Here is a 14,480-nt window from a genome sequence, read left to right on the forward strand (position 1 = left end):
AAGAACCTCGTTTCTCCCAGTTAAATACAATCCTTTTATATGCAGCTTTTACATAGATCAAAGGACCTAGAATTGTATAACAAGTAGGGCATTCAATTGATTATGTCGGAATAACGATTAAATTATGATAAATTTAAGTTAAAAAAGAAAAAGCATTTTGATTCGTCTATTAAAAAAAAAAAAAAAAAAAAAGACCTTTGTACTTAACGAATAACGTGTGCTTGCCCAGCTTCATATGTTCCTTTCTTAAAAATAACATTGGATGGACCGAGTGGATTCCGTTTGCGTCGTAAAATAAAAACTATTGTCGGCATCTCCATCTCCTAATTAAGCAAATTTGCATTAAGAAAACCCAAACCGTAAGAACGCAGAAGCCAGAAGGAAAATCCGACGCACCACATTAACAGGCTATAAAATGTTAAGGATTCTCTCAAGTTCATGTATCCAACGTCTTTGACTATTTTATCCATTTGCCTCCAAATAATATATCTCTCCACATATCCATCACTTTGCTCCAGCCTCTTTTTTCTTTTCTTTTTCAATATCCTACATATATATCATCTTTACAGTGAAGGTTTTTTCTTTTCCCCTGAGCCATCTTTTACAGCGATCAGCTTCTTTTACTCCCCTTCCCCTCTTGTGCTTCCCAAAACAATGGCTAGCAAGCCTAGCATTGTCCTATCAAACTTGGAGCGCATTGAGTTTTTACTTCATGCACCAAAGACCCTCAACAAACCCAATAAGAGATGGCACTCCGCTTTTGTCACCATCTATTGTTCTAAAACTCTACTATCGTTTTTCAATGTCCCTCTACCAGAAAAGAAACATTTTGAGGTTTCATGCCGTCCATCTTTCACCATTGTTGATCTCAAACCTGACAAAAGCTTCAAGATTGATCAAAATAGTCTCATTCAACTTGTAAAAGAGAAAAATGTTGACAGGCTCAAAAAAAGTGGAGGGGTTGATAGAGTAGCGTCCAGTCTTGAATCCAATGTTGATTTCGGTATTCAAGGCGATCCTGAAGATATTGCTCGCCGACATGAGGCTTTTGGCTCCAACACATATAAAAGACCGCCTACAAAGAGCTTCTTACATTTCATAGTGGAAGCCTTCAAGGATCTTACCATTTTCATCCTTTTAGGCTGTGCAACACTTTCTCTTGCTTTCGGCATTAAAGAGCATGGAATCAAAGAAGGTTGGTATGACGGTGGAAGCATATTTGTTGCTATACTTCTTGTCATTGCTGTTTCTGCCATAAGCAACTTCAGGCAAAACAGACAATTTGAAAAGTTATCCAAAGTTAGCAACAATATCCAAGTTGATGTTGTCAGAGCTGGGAGGCGTCAACATATTTCAGTATTTCAAATTGTGGTTGGAGATGTCGTTTGCTTAAAGATTGGAGATCAAGTTCCAGCTGACGGGCTATTCTTTGACGGCCACTCATTGCAAGTGGATGAATCCAGCATGACAGGGGAGAGTGACCACGTAGAAGTAAATTCCAGTCATCCATTTTTGGTTTCTGGTACTAAGGTGGTCGATGGCTATGCTCGCATGCTTGTCACTTCAGTTGGCATGAACACAACCTGGGGCGAGATGATGAGTTCAATCAGCCGTGACACAAACGAACAGACACCTTTACAAGCTCGCCTCAACAAGTTAACCTCATCAATAGGTAAAGTTGGTTTGCTAGTCGCTTTCCTAGTTCTCGTAGTCTTGTTGGTTCGCTACTTCACAGGAAATACAAAAGATGACAATGGAAATAAAGAATTCAATGGCAGCAAGACCAAGGTTGATGACATAGTGAATGCTGTGGTGGGGATTGTAGCTGCTGCAGTTACTATAGTTGTGGTTGCAATTCCAGAAGGTTTGCCATTGGCCGTCACCCTCACACTTGCTTATTCCATGAAGAGAATGATGGTTGATCAGGCAATGGTGCGAAAGCTCTCTGCCTGTGAGACCATGGGCTCTGCCACCACCATTTGTACTGATAAAACAGGCACTCTCACGCTCAACCAAATGAGGGTGACAGTTTTGGCTAGGGAAAGAAACTTTTGCAGCAGGTTCTTACTCATCAATTGCTCCATACGTTCTTGAATTGGTCCAGGAAGGAGTTGCTCTGAACACAACCGGTAGTGTTTACAAGCCTAATTCAGGATTTGAAATCGAATTCTCAGGTAGCCCCACTGAAAAAGCAATTATTTCATGGGCTGTTCTGGACCTAAACATGGAAATGGAGCAACTGATGCAAAGTTGTATGATTCTTTTCGTTGAAGCATTCAATTCCCAGAAAAAACGAAGCGGAGTCCTTATGAGGAGAAAGGTAGACAACACAATCCATGTACACTGGAAAGGTGCTGCAGAGATGATACTGAAGATGTGTTCAAGTTACTATGATGCTTCTGGAATTGTAAAAGAGCTGGATGATGCTGAAAAGATGAAATTTGAGCAAATTATTCAAGGTATGGCAGCTAGCAGCCTCAGGTGCATTGCATTTGCGCATAAGCAGGTTTCAGAAGATCAAGAAAATGAGCAAGAACATAAAAAGCTAGAAGAAGATGGTTTGACCCTATTGGGACTAGTGGGACTTAAGGACCCATGTCGTCCCGGGGTGAAGAAAGCTGTGGAAGATTGCCAATATGCTGGTGTGAACGTTAAAATGATCACTGGAGACAACGTTTTCACTGCAAAAGCTATAGCCACTGAGTGTGGGATACTCAGGCCTGGTCAAGACATGGTCAGTGGAGCAGTAGTAGAAGGCGTGGAATTCAGAAACTACACACCAGATGAAAGATTGGAGAAAGTTGATACAATTTGTGTGATGGCAAGGTCCTCTCCCTTCGACAAACTGCTGATGGTAGAATGCTTGAAACAAAAGGGACATGTGGTTGCAGTTACTGGCGATGGCACAAATGACGCACCAGCACTAAAAGAAGCTGATATAGGACTTTCGATGGGGATTCAAGGCACCGAGGTGGCCAAGGAAAGCTCAGATATTGTCATTTTGGATGATAATTTTGCGTCTGTGGCCACAGTTCTGAAGTGGGGAAGATGTGTCTATAACAACATCCAGAAGTTCATCCAATTTCAACTTACCGTAAATGTTGCTGCCCTTGTGATCAACTTTGTGGCAGCAGTTTCAGCTGGTGAAGTTCCACTAACAGCAGTGCAATTATTGTGGGTGAACTTGATTATGGATACGTTGGGTGCTCTGGCTCTTGCAACAGAGCAACCCACCAAGGAGCTGATGGATAAACCACCCGTGGGGCGGACAGAGCCACTTATCACCAACATTATGTGGAGAAACCTCTTAGCCCAAGCTTCATATCAAATAGCTGTCCTCTTGACTCTGCAATTCAAAGGTGAATCAATCTTTGGTGTGACTGGGAAGGTAAATGACACCTTAATCTTTAATACTTTTGTTCTTTGCCAAGTCTTCAATGAATTCAATGCAAGGAAGCTCGAGAAGAAGAACGTCTTCAAGGGGATACACAGGAATAGATTGTTTTTGGGGATCATTATGATAACCATTGTTCTTCAGGTGGTCATGGTAGAGTTTTTGAAGAAGTTTGCAGATACAGAGAGGTTGAATTGGGTGCAATGGGGTGCATGCATTGGAATTGCAGCACTATCTTGGCCAATCGGTTGGTTTGTCAAGTGGATACCTGTTCCACAGAGACCGTTTCTTAGCTATCTAAAGATGAAAAAGATATGACCATGGGTCTGCCATGAGCTTTTCTTCAGTACTTCTTATTGTTAGCTCTATTGGTTCTAGTGTTTGGTATCTTATTATAATACTTTAGCTCTTTCATTGTATAGCTTATCTGATATAGAAGTATTGATGTCATATTTTCAATAATACAATTCTTTTCACTTATTTTTTATCATACATCAAGGGTAGTTTCAATAATATCTTTTGCGAATGTCTGCGTGAATGGAACTTGTAGTTAGAATCTTGAACAACTCCATCGCCTTTTATTAATAGAAATCCAAGGTCAAGTACTAAACATAACTTATATTTGGGAAGACAAACAACTATATATGTGCAAAGAAACTAAACATAATCCGAGCCATTAGTTGAAGCAGCATACATGTAGACTTTTTGGCCTGCAACAGTCTCCGTGTGGTCTCCAGTTCTTTTTTTTTCCTTTTCATTTTTCATAGACACATTGGGAGCCCAAAAAAGAAAAGACCAAATACATTAACATAAAAACACTTGTTGTTTATGAGGAGCAAAGCTGCATAAAACAATGAAAACCCCACTTCCTAGAGAAATAGGGCGTCAAGATTACCTGTGCAATCCGACATGTCAGGATATGGCCCTCTTTGCTCCAGCCCTGCGCTCCACGTCCTATTAGCAAAGTAAAACCCTGCAAGAAAACAGGCCAAAATGGAGACCATCTCCCCAAAATCTCAAACTTGCCCATTCTCTCAAATTTAATTCTGTTTCCTTAGATCACCAGTTAGAAGCAGTCTCAGTATGGTCTTCAGTTCTTTTTTTTCTTTTTCTTTCCTTTTCATTTGTTAATTGAACACATAGTATGGAAATTGAACTTACTATCTCATATTTCAATCCCGTTCTTTAAAGGTGAAAGTGTAATTTGAGTTAAAACTTACTAGCATGGGCTTCAATGCATACAATATATTCAAAAATAAATATTACCAATCAAATGAAAAAAAAAAAAAAAAAAAATCAAAGAATAATGAAAATAATAATTTAAGCCATGGATCAGGGATGAATACGGTGTGACAGGGCTTTCCATAATCCACCCACCGTAGGGGGTAATGTATGACCATAAATGTTAGTATGTTAATTTGGCAAACACGTGACGTGCAATTTTGCAGCTTAACTAAGTTTGTTTCTCATGGACCTGGTTTCATGCGGGATCAAGCTCTAGAAAAACAAGGCAGCTAATTAACCACTGTTGTGCTTAACCAAAGAGCCACAGAGTATGAAACGCTCCCAACTCCCACAACAGTGTACCCCTGTATCCACCTGCTGAACCTCAGTGCTTTCTCTAATGGATTTATTGGAGAATTGAGGGTAGGACCCCAAACGTTTGTGAAAAATAACTCTAATGGATAATAAGAAACTGATGTAGACAAAGGAGCAACCAACCTGCTTCTTGGCCTGTTGACAAGCAGAGCAGAAATACCCTTAATAAAATAAAATTAGTAATAGTAATTTAAAAAGGACATTATCAAAGGACACTCCATTGATAATGTCCTTTTTTAAAATTTTTAATTTGAACCATGTTCTTTCAAACTAAAAAAAACTTGTCAATATTTTTTAATGACAAAAGTACCCTTACTAAAATAAAAATAGTAATAATAATTCAAAAAAAAAAAAACTGAAACTATTAAAAAAAAAACATAAAATCAAGGGAGGCCAAATTTAAAAATTAAAATTAAAATTAAAAATCAAATTAAAAAATTAAAAGAAAAATTAAAAAGTTTTTTTTTAAAATTAAAATTTTTGTTTTTCTTTAGAAGAAATAAGACAATTTCATTTTTTAAAAAAAAAAAATTAAAATTTTCTTTTTTTTTAAATAAAAATTTTCGTTTGTTTTTTATATATATAGATAGGGTATTTTGTTTTATTGAAAAAATTGTAAGGTTCTTTTTGTCTTTTTGTTGGCTTTGGGGGTATATTGACAATTTTTTGGTAGTTTGAAGGGACATTGTCCCAATTGAAAGTTTGGAGGACATTATCAATTGGGTGATAGTTTGAGAGGGTATGTGGACTTTTCCCAAATTTTTACATTCATTCTTTCTAAAAGTCAGTAATTAAATAGAACATATGTCATAATTTCATTAAATTACAATTGGGAGTCATTTAGGGGGCGCATAATATAACATATTGAGACACCACTGTACTCAAAAGCTTAAGCTAATGAGTTTGAGTCCAATTATATTATATTAACCACTCATATTTCTTACATATTTTTAATGTGGGACTATCCTTTCACATTCACATATATGCACTTAACAATCTCCCATGAATCCATCACCACATTGCTACACTTCTTATCAAACGGAATCCTTTTTTATCAACTTTATCGGCTCTCTCCAAGATCACTTGTGGGTTAATCCGGACAATGCACCTTTATCCCTATGACATGGACCCTTAACCTTTTATTCGTGGTTGTGCCACTCAACCATACCGCACACCACCATCAGCTCTAATACCACTTGTCAATGAGATTGATACATTCGAAAGTCTTTTAGTGAACCCATAATATAGCATGTTGAGACACCACTAAACCCAAAAACTTAAGCCTAAGGGTTTGGGTCCAACTATGCTATATTAATTATTCACACTTCTTACTTCTTTCCAATGCGATACATAAACCACATTTTTATTCCACATTTATTCCACAATGTTGATATGACAGTCTCAATCAATCATTGTTTAATAAATAAATAAATTTCAAAAGTTGATTAGAACTACTATATCAGCATTGTATGATAATTGTAGGATAAAAATAAAATATGCCCAAAGTTAATTAGGTTATGGTTATGACTTGGTCATTAGTCTATTTAATGGGTTTGGCCCAAAGTCAATCAAATTAGGGTTAAACTTTAATCAGTGAGTCTATTGAAATGCGACTTTGTACCCTAAAATAGGCATAGAAATTTTGATGAATAAACATATATTGTTTTGAGGTGTGATTCATCTTTCTTTTGGTTGTGAAACTTTGTCGTATTTCATTGTTGGCCAATGAAACTCTGGGTCAACTTGGAGTCTGATTGTTGTCCAGTAAGACTATGGCTCAATATGGGTTTTGTTCGTAGTGAGACCCCACAAGCTATGGCAAGGGTTGTGAGACTCAACCCTCCCACCCATTATATTTCGTAAACGCAGTAGTTCTATACCATGGACCCTATCGTAAGCCCTCTCTCTCATGCCAGGCTCGAGCAACGAATTGCAGTCAATCCTGCTGCTTGACAACCTACCAACAACCAAAAAGATGTTTGATTTGTACTTTATTTGCAAACTCAGGGATGATTAAACTTCATGAACGCTTTTTGAAAACAGTAGTACTTGTGAAGCTGTCACTGACAAAAAGGTCTGATATCACCAATTGCAATTGCAAGAGTGTCTGAGAACTCCAACTATTGTTGGACAAAATCTAGTTTCCTACTGTCCTGTCCAAAAACTGGGGCTTGCCACTGTCGGGAATAGGTATTTCAGGTTTTGTAAAAAAAGATTACTTTCGTTGTTAAGACAAGCACTAAAGAATGAAAACTTCTAAAAGTTCATTCAATTCCAGAACACCATCATTGCCTTTTCTAACTGGATTTGTTTGGATCCACAACAAAATAAACAAAGCAATCTAGAATAGTCCAATTTATATTGAGAAATAGGAGGTGAAAATGACAAAAAAAAAAAAAAAAAAAAAACTGATATCGCCTTCTATTTACTAGTGTAATTGCTCCTTCAAAGTTGGAAAGAATTTTTTGAGAATTCCCTGTTCTGTATGCCGACTGATTTTTTTGTGTCCTCTTCTGTCAATGCACGCGATGGTGTTGATTCCTCTTGAGACTAAGTTCTTCCGACATTGTTTCAAAGCACAATCAATATATAATACAACGCGCCCGCATGCACAAATGCAGCAGTGCAACATGCAAAGACGGGAGCTGTAATTACAGATGGAGGCAAGTTTCGTGTCTCTGTATCAGTGCCTCACATGGGTTTTATTAGAGATCTGAACAGAGTTTCGACGGTTGTCAGTAGCACACAAAGGAGAGTAAATAGGTTTTTACTGTTTCTCCCAATCAGAAAGCCATACATTTTGATACAACAAATCCATCTAAGCTGGAACAGCTTCGGGGACTTTGCCGCTTGTGGTAACCAAACTGTCGTAGTATTCAACCAGCACTTCCCAACCGCCGCGGCACATGAATCCATCAGGAGGGTCCTCTTTGTTCTTTGCAAGCATCCGCATCTGCAAATTGCAAGCCAGCTTTTAAAAGATGCTATAGATATATAAAATACGTGTATGTAAATGATATTAACGCTTTCGCACTCTTCAATGACCATGACGGAGTATGTCAGCAGCGTTTATAGAAGAATGCTACACACTACCAAGTGCACTCTCTGACGTGACACTAAAAATCACCATTAGATTTTGGATTAATCACTATATAATTTTGGATCAAATGGTAATTTTTAGTGCCATATTACAGAGTGTGGAAGGGAGAGTGTGTGCAGCATTTCTCTATATAGAAAGAAAATTTACCTTGGTACCCGATATGAAAAGGAAATCCTGAGGTCTCGAGGGGTCAAAAAATGCCATTTTACCCTGAGTTTTATCATACGCAGCAACCTGCAATGGCACTCAACTAATTGTAACCAAAGGATTCCAAGTGCAATATAAATGAGTACTCAAGGCAGGCAGGCAAATGATTTACATACCTTGAAAGGGAGAATGTTTAGCCGTTCCAATCCAGGCGCCATGCTCAGTACTTGTTTACCATGGTCAGCATCATATAGATCTCTTTTCTCAACAGGATGGCTCATGCCAGCTGGGTCCCGACCAACAATGTAAAAGTTAGCCCCTGCATTAATCCTAGCCTTTGCATGCCACTGAACCTCAGTTGGGCCAGCATAATGCATAGGAGACGGGAATATAGAAACCACAGTCGTCTCTGGATCAAGGACACCATCCTCAAGCACCTGAGAAATGTTCAATAATATCAAACTAAATCAGTGCTACTTGTGGCTAGGAAATTGTATATGAATCATTTGGGAGTGGTAAAAGTGTGGCCCTTCAATTTCACAAGCCAAATGTGTGCTTTTAAACAAAATCATGAAAAGTGTCATGTTTGGGAGTGCGTGCGCATTTGAAACAAAAATGTCAGTTTGAAAATGTGAAAATATCCATGTTTTCAAACAGAAGGCATGGTGATACATTTTAAAAAACGCACGATTTTAAAGGCCGAATTGCGTTTAAACAAATACTCTTTTACATATTTTACCAAACGGGTGACAGGGTTTTTATTAACTACATTTTGAAATAGCAATTTTTTTCCAACTGCATGTTATGAAACCGCTAAACCAAACAAACACAAAGTCCCAATAAACTGCCCCCCATAAGAAAAGCAACTATGTCTTCCTCGCTATCAATAGTTTTTGGTGCCAAGTGTGTTTGGGGTGAAGTTCTTTAGTACATAAGTTTCATCCATTGTATGAAAACTTTCGGAAACAAACCCAATTCGAGTCCCTGCACATCCACTTCTAATGTAGATTCGCTGGCAAAACAGCAATTCTAAGTACTTGCATGCTCATGGAAGTTAAAGTTTTGAGTACAATACCTTCTCATGCTGCTTCATTCGCCAATTAAGTGGAACATCATCTGCTTTTGTATAGCCTCCCAATGGATGAAGCAAGAGGATAGGGTTCTTGTAGCCCATCTCAAGAAGTCGACGACGGGTATCAGTCATCAGCAAAGCATGGCCATTGTGCACAGGATTTCGAAGCTGGAAAGCAAACACTGCATCTGCATTCCGCTTTGTGAACTCCTCACGGAGTTCTGCAGGAGACAATCGGAAACGATCAAGGCCGTCACGGTACTTGATTGGTTCTATAACCTCTAAGTCACCTCCGATCAGCCAGTTCCCAGCATGGGTTATAGCTTCATCAACGTAAGGTAGGCGAGGGGCAGTAGTTCCCCAAGTTCTCGCAATTCGTTCTTCTTTAGGGTGCTTGTAGATCTCAATACTGATAAAACCCAACAAGTACATCAAGAAAGTATTAGAAATGGCAACTCATTGACCAGAATATACTGACACTGCAATCTATCATTTTATATATGTTTTGTTGGATAAGGAATAATATCACGATAGTAACTTTATGTAACTGCTTGTGTCAGCATCTCGGGCCACATTCATATCTACTCAATATCCCAATATACGTAGTGGCAATTGAGGCTCCCTATTCCTGCTTAACAAGATTCTAAAAAAGCTAAACATATCAACTCACTCATCTTGGGGAAGAAACCTTGGGAGCAATTACTAAGTAACCAAACTGAGTAAAGCACATTTGATGAGAACACAAATCAAAATTACAACACAAAAACAGATCAAATTCCGGACCAATTACCAGATAAAATCAAGTACATTCCCCATCACACAAGAATGGTGCAACCAATTTTTATCAGAAACAAATTAAACTAGTGCAAGATGTGTGGAATTCTTGAGTAGGTAAGTGCTAAATCTACAGCCATACAGAGCTCAACCTCAATCCAAAAGTGAAAGACCAACTCAATCCATATCCAAAATAAATAAAGTTTATAACAATATTGTCCTAGTGCTATTTTACTTATAACAATATTGTCCTAGTGCTATTTTACTGACGAAAAAATTCTGATCACAAGGTTGAAGCATTAATCAACTTTATCTAACTTGATTAACAACAAACCCTTATTTTTATTTTTATTTTTATTTTTTATGACGAGAAACCCCTCCAAGGTATGAACACTTCGTGGACTCACCCATGTCAAGTAAACCTCGGACCCATGTAATAATGTAAAGCACCGCCTCCACACAGATCGGGTAATACTCCGGCTTCGCCGGCAGGCTGGCCCCAATGAATTGTTTGCACCCAAGGAGATTCAAACCTTAGACCTCATGGGACTACCATAAAGACCAAGGCCCTTACCACTTGAGCCAACCCCTTGGGGTTACTAACAAACCCTTTAAAAGAGACCAAATGTTGACACGGTGGGCACACGCAAGAATAAATTCGACGTCAAGACTACTATTTCACCAAAACAGTTGCTATTGATGGTTTGGTTATCCACAGTAAAAGTCTGCTTCTCGTGACATTATATGGATACACTAATTCTCACGATAACAAGACTACTGAAAACTTTCCTGCCCAGTCGCATGGTTTAAATTTTCTAATTCCATCATATTTCTAGCAGTGCTTCTTCCTTGACATGTATAAACTTTCACTTGAGTGGTGTTGGAACAGAGACGCTTTCCTGCCTAGATACAACGTTGAAATTTTCTAATTTGATTGTTTCTCATAGTATTTTTTCTTCCTTCATATATAGTCATGTGGGACCTTAGAAAGGGAATAGAAGTCAAAAGAGATGATCAAATCCAATTTTCATAATATTTCCTTATGTAACTTTTAAACCACAGAATACTCAAAAATAAAAATAAAATTACTAGTATAGTTTTCCAGTCTGAAATGATTTGATCAACTTAATTAATGATGAAATGAGACAACATGAAACACAATACACTGTCTTTCAGTACACCAATATATTCATGCAAAATAAGGGGGGGAGGGGGATTAGAAGAACCATCAACGTCAAATAAATAACCCATCATTGCACCACCAAAATATGAACAAAAGTAATTTTGGATGAGAAATGCTAAAACATTATCCTACCATGTTGACTGAGCAGTGCCAACCAACCTTAAATCAGCCATTATTAAAAATTAATAATAATAATAATAATAATAAAATCAAAGATTGATTAGCACTGCAATACGTCAACAAGTCGGGATAAAAGTGTGTTTCGCACCGCAAAACATCAGCAAGTGGGAATAAAAGTGTGTAAACGTCAGCAAGTTGGGATAAAAGTGAGTAAACGTCAGCAAGTCAGGATAAAAGTGTGCAAACGTCAGCAAGTTGGGATAAAAGTGTGTAAACGTCAGCAAGTCGGGATAAAAGTGTGTTTCGCACTGCCAAATGTCAGGAAGGTGGGATAAAAGTGTGTTTCCTAGCTTTACTCTTTTTCGACTAGACACAAAGGCATAGATAGAGATGATCCACGTCTATAATTATTCTCTCTCTTACTTCTTGTTTTTATTTTCTTCTTTTCTTCAAATAATAATGAGAGCCAATAGATTTTAAGCTTCAACAATGATTGGGGTCACATCTTATACGGTTATACCCAAAAGAAATGAAAACTTAGACGACAACTATATGTCAAGAAAGAGCACACCTCCATACATGACCAAAACCAAAATCATTGTTCTCTAACTCAAAATTAACATCCAAAAGATCATGACAAAATTCGCATCATCAAAACTAAGAGCACATCATACTAATCGATCATATGATCAAGAAAAAACCAACACAATCAATCAAAATATCAACAAACCATTTCCATTTACACAATTAACAACCCCATATTTCATCTTAAAACATACTACCGAAAACAAAACTAAAAATCACCAAAAAAAAAAAAAAAAACCCAAAACTAAAAGAGAGGGAAACATTGTCTTTACTTTTTGAGAATAGCGACCGGGTTGTTGTCCGAGTCGAAAAGAGCGACCTTTGTGGACCCGCCGATCCGGTGCTTCTGCGAGTCGTCGATTGCCAAAACAATCGGCACGGACATGTTCACGACCGACTCGTCCTCGAGCCGGAGCGCGTTAAAATGAAGCGTTTGGAGGAACTCATTCTCTCTCATGAATCCACGGAGCGGGCTAGCCCAGCCTTCGCTCAGCACGTGGACCCATTGGAGATCAATCCTGGAGAGCCCGACTCTAGGCAGAGACAAGGCCTCCCTCTTCTTCACATCTCTCAGAGGCTCATCCACCAGAAGCTCCACGAGCTTCCCACCGTCCGGTTCGATCAACCCGGACGAAACCCGGAGCCTCCGGTGGGCTTTTCTGCCAGAGGAAAGAGATACAGAGACCTTGAGGGTAGGGGCGAAATGGGTATTCGGTATTTTGTGGTGGGAGAGAGGAGGATACGGGGTTTTGGTGAAGAGCGTAGCCATGGAAGCCATTGGAGGTGGGAGACCAACAACTGGCTCTGTTTTAAAAAAACTAAAGTAGTGCGAGTTTTGTTTATTTGGACAATAATGGAGTAGGGAAGGGTAGTTTGGGGATTTTTTTATTATTTTAAGTTGGACTGGGTTGGAGCAATGAGATTGAATTTTTGGAGTTTAGATTAGGGAGAAATCTAAAGTGGATTTTATAGGAAGTGGAGAGAGAGAAAGCGTGGAGCCAACATGAGGGGATGAACTTGGACACTTTTTTTGCCGCCACCTCTTTTGTTTTGTCTTTTTGCCTTTCTTTTTCTTTATTAATTGCAGGAATAAATTAGGAAGCTATTTGGGCACCCATGTTATTGCTCTATCATAGGTTTGGGACCTGAAATACCATAATTATCCTTCCATGAGGGAATTAGGGCAATGGTTTTTACCTTCTGTGATGAAGTACATTAAAACTGATTGTAAAATCTTTGACAGATTCATGCATTGAGATCTTTCAAAAATAGTTGAATGATTATTACACCATTAGCTACGAATTGATTTGTAGTTAATTCTTACAAATTATAGTCTAATAAATTGTTAAATATTCTTTAATATGTAAAAAGTAAATGGGTTTTTTTTAATTATTATCAAATTTCCAAAAAACGTTGTGCAGGGATAGTATTGTCTCTTGGTAAAACAGAAGCTCGAATTATAAAAAAGGGCAGTGCCCAAATCAATGCCACCATCGTCGTATTCTTTGGACACTCGTAGATTAACTGTAGATTTTGGGTGGGTCATGGGTGTGGTGGCTTGGCATGTTTGTAATAGTGCTCTTACACTTGCCCTGAATCTTCTTTATTTGAATTCAAAGATACCTTCTGTCTAAGAACAAATAAAAAGAAAATCAGACATGTACTAGAAAACCAACATCATGCGGAAAGCAATGATCTCATCAATTTGCTCACCACACCCCTGAATGTCTACCAAATTGAACATACCCCATTTCTCGTCCAAATACAGAAGCACCTTTACATGGGTGTCAAAAGACGAATTTTCTTCTTCGTCTTTATCATAATATAAGCCTATAAGGGTCAAGGAGACTATCTACTTTTTTTTCACAGTTCCCTATTAACTTTCCTATTGGATAATTGCCGTCCTTTCAAAAACAAAAATATCTTGACAATCATATAATTATCATATTTACATTGGTTTTTATTCCAAGTAAGTAGGGTTGAACGGTTGTGTTCCTATTTGTGTTCTTTGGATTGGAGATTTGAATAGGATTGAAGAATTTTGAGATGATTATGTCCCATTCTTGCTCCTTACTGACCGTACGTACGTAGTGTGTTCCGTTTTTGAAACTTTGTCTACTTTAATCATTTTCTTTGACAGTTTTTTAACGGGTTGGGTCATTTATTTGACACATTTTCAACTTTTTGAAGGTCGTCTTTATTTTTTATTTTTCTTGTAATTTTCCCATTTCTTCCTTCCTCAGGTTGAATAGGCAAAAAAAATAAATAAATAAATAACCACCTTGGATCAAATTTCTATGGAAGAATAATTATGAAGAGACTGCCAAACTTTTAAATATTTAATTTTATATATATATATATAACACCATTAAATATAATATAGTGTTGGTGTATTTTAATAAAAATTAATAAATAAGCAATTACTTGTATAAATTCATTGTTACATAATTTATTATTAAATATTAGAACCCATTAAATGAAATGATCCTTACAAAATATTTACAAC

The 14,480-nt window shown here is 37.7% G+C and overlaps 1 protein-coding gene, 1 long non-coding RNA gene and 1 pseudogene across 2 annotated transcripts; 1 reads left to right on the forward strand and 2 right to left on the reverse strand.

Moving 5' to 3' along the window:
* Positions 1-442: 442 nt before the first annotated feature.
* LOC133875010 (putative calcium-transporting ATPase 13, plasma membrane-type) lies at positions 443-3,886 on the forward strand (annotated as a pseudogene).
* A 66-nt stretch (positions 3,887-3,952) lies between these two features.
* Positions 3,953-5,219, reverse strand: LOC133875016 (uncharacterized). The gene is made up of 3 exons (XR_009901426.1): positions 5,117-5,219; positions 4,290-4,367; positions 3,953-4,144 (listed from the first exon to the last, which is right to left on the reverse strand). It is a non-coding gene; the product is annotated as an uncharacterized LOC133875016 (long non-coding RNA).
* A 2,340-nt stretch (positions 5,220-7,559) lies between these two features.
* On the reverse strand, positions 7,560-12,911 carry LOC133875020 (ATP sulfurylase 1, chloroplastic). Its single transcript, XM_062313002.1, has 5 exons — positions 12,247-12,911; positions 9,316-9,721; positions 8,417-8,677; positions 8,241-8,327; positions 7,560-7,946 (listed from the first exon to the last, which is right to left on the reverse strand). The coding sequence occupies exons 1-5, from the start codon at positions 12,750-12,752 to the stop codon at positions 7,812-7,814; spliced, it is 1,395 nt and encodes a 464-aa protein (XP_062168986.1). The 5' UTR covers positions 12,753-12,911; the 3' UTR covers positions 7,560-7,811.
* Positions 12,912-14,480: the final 1,569 nt, after the last annotated feature.

This window comes from Alnus glutinosa, chromosome 1 (assembly GCF_958979055.1).
Source record: "Alnus glutinosa chromosome 1, dhAlnGlut1.1, whole genome shotgun sequence".
Taxonomy (NCBI): domain Eukaryota; kingdom Viridiplantae; phylum Streptophyta; class Magnoliopsida; order Fagales; family Betulaceae; genus Alnus; species Alnus glutinosa.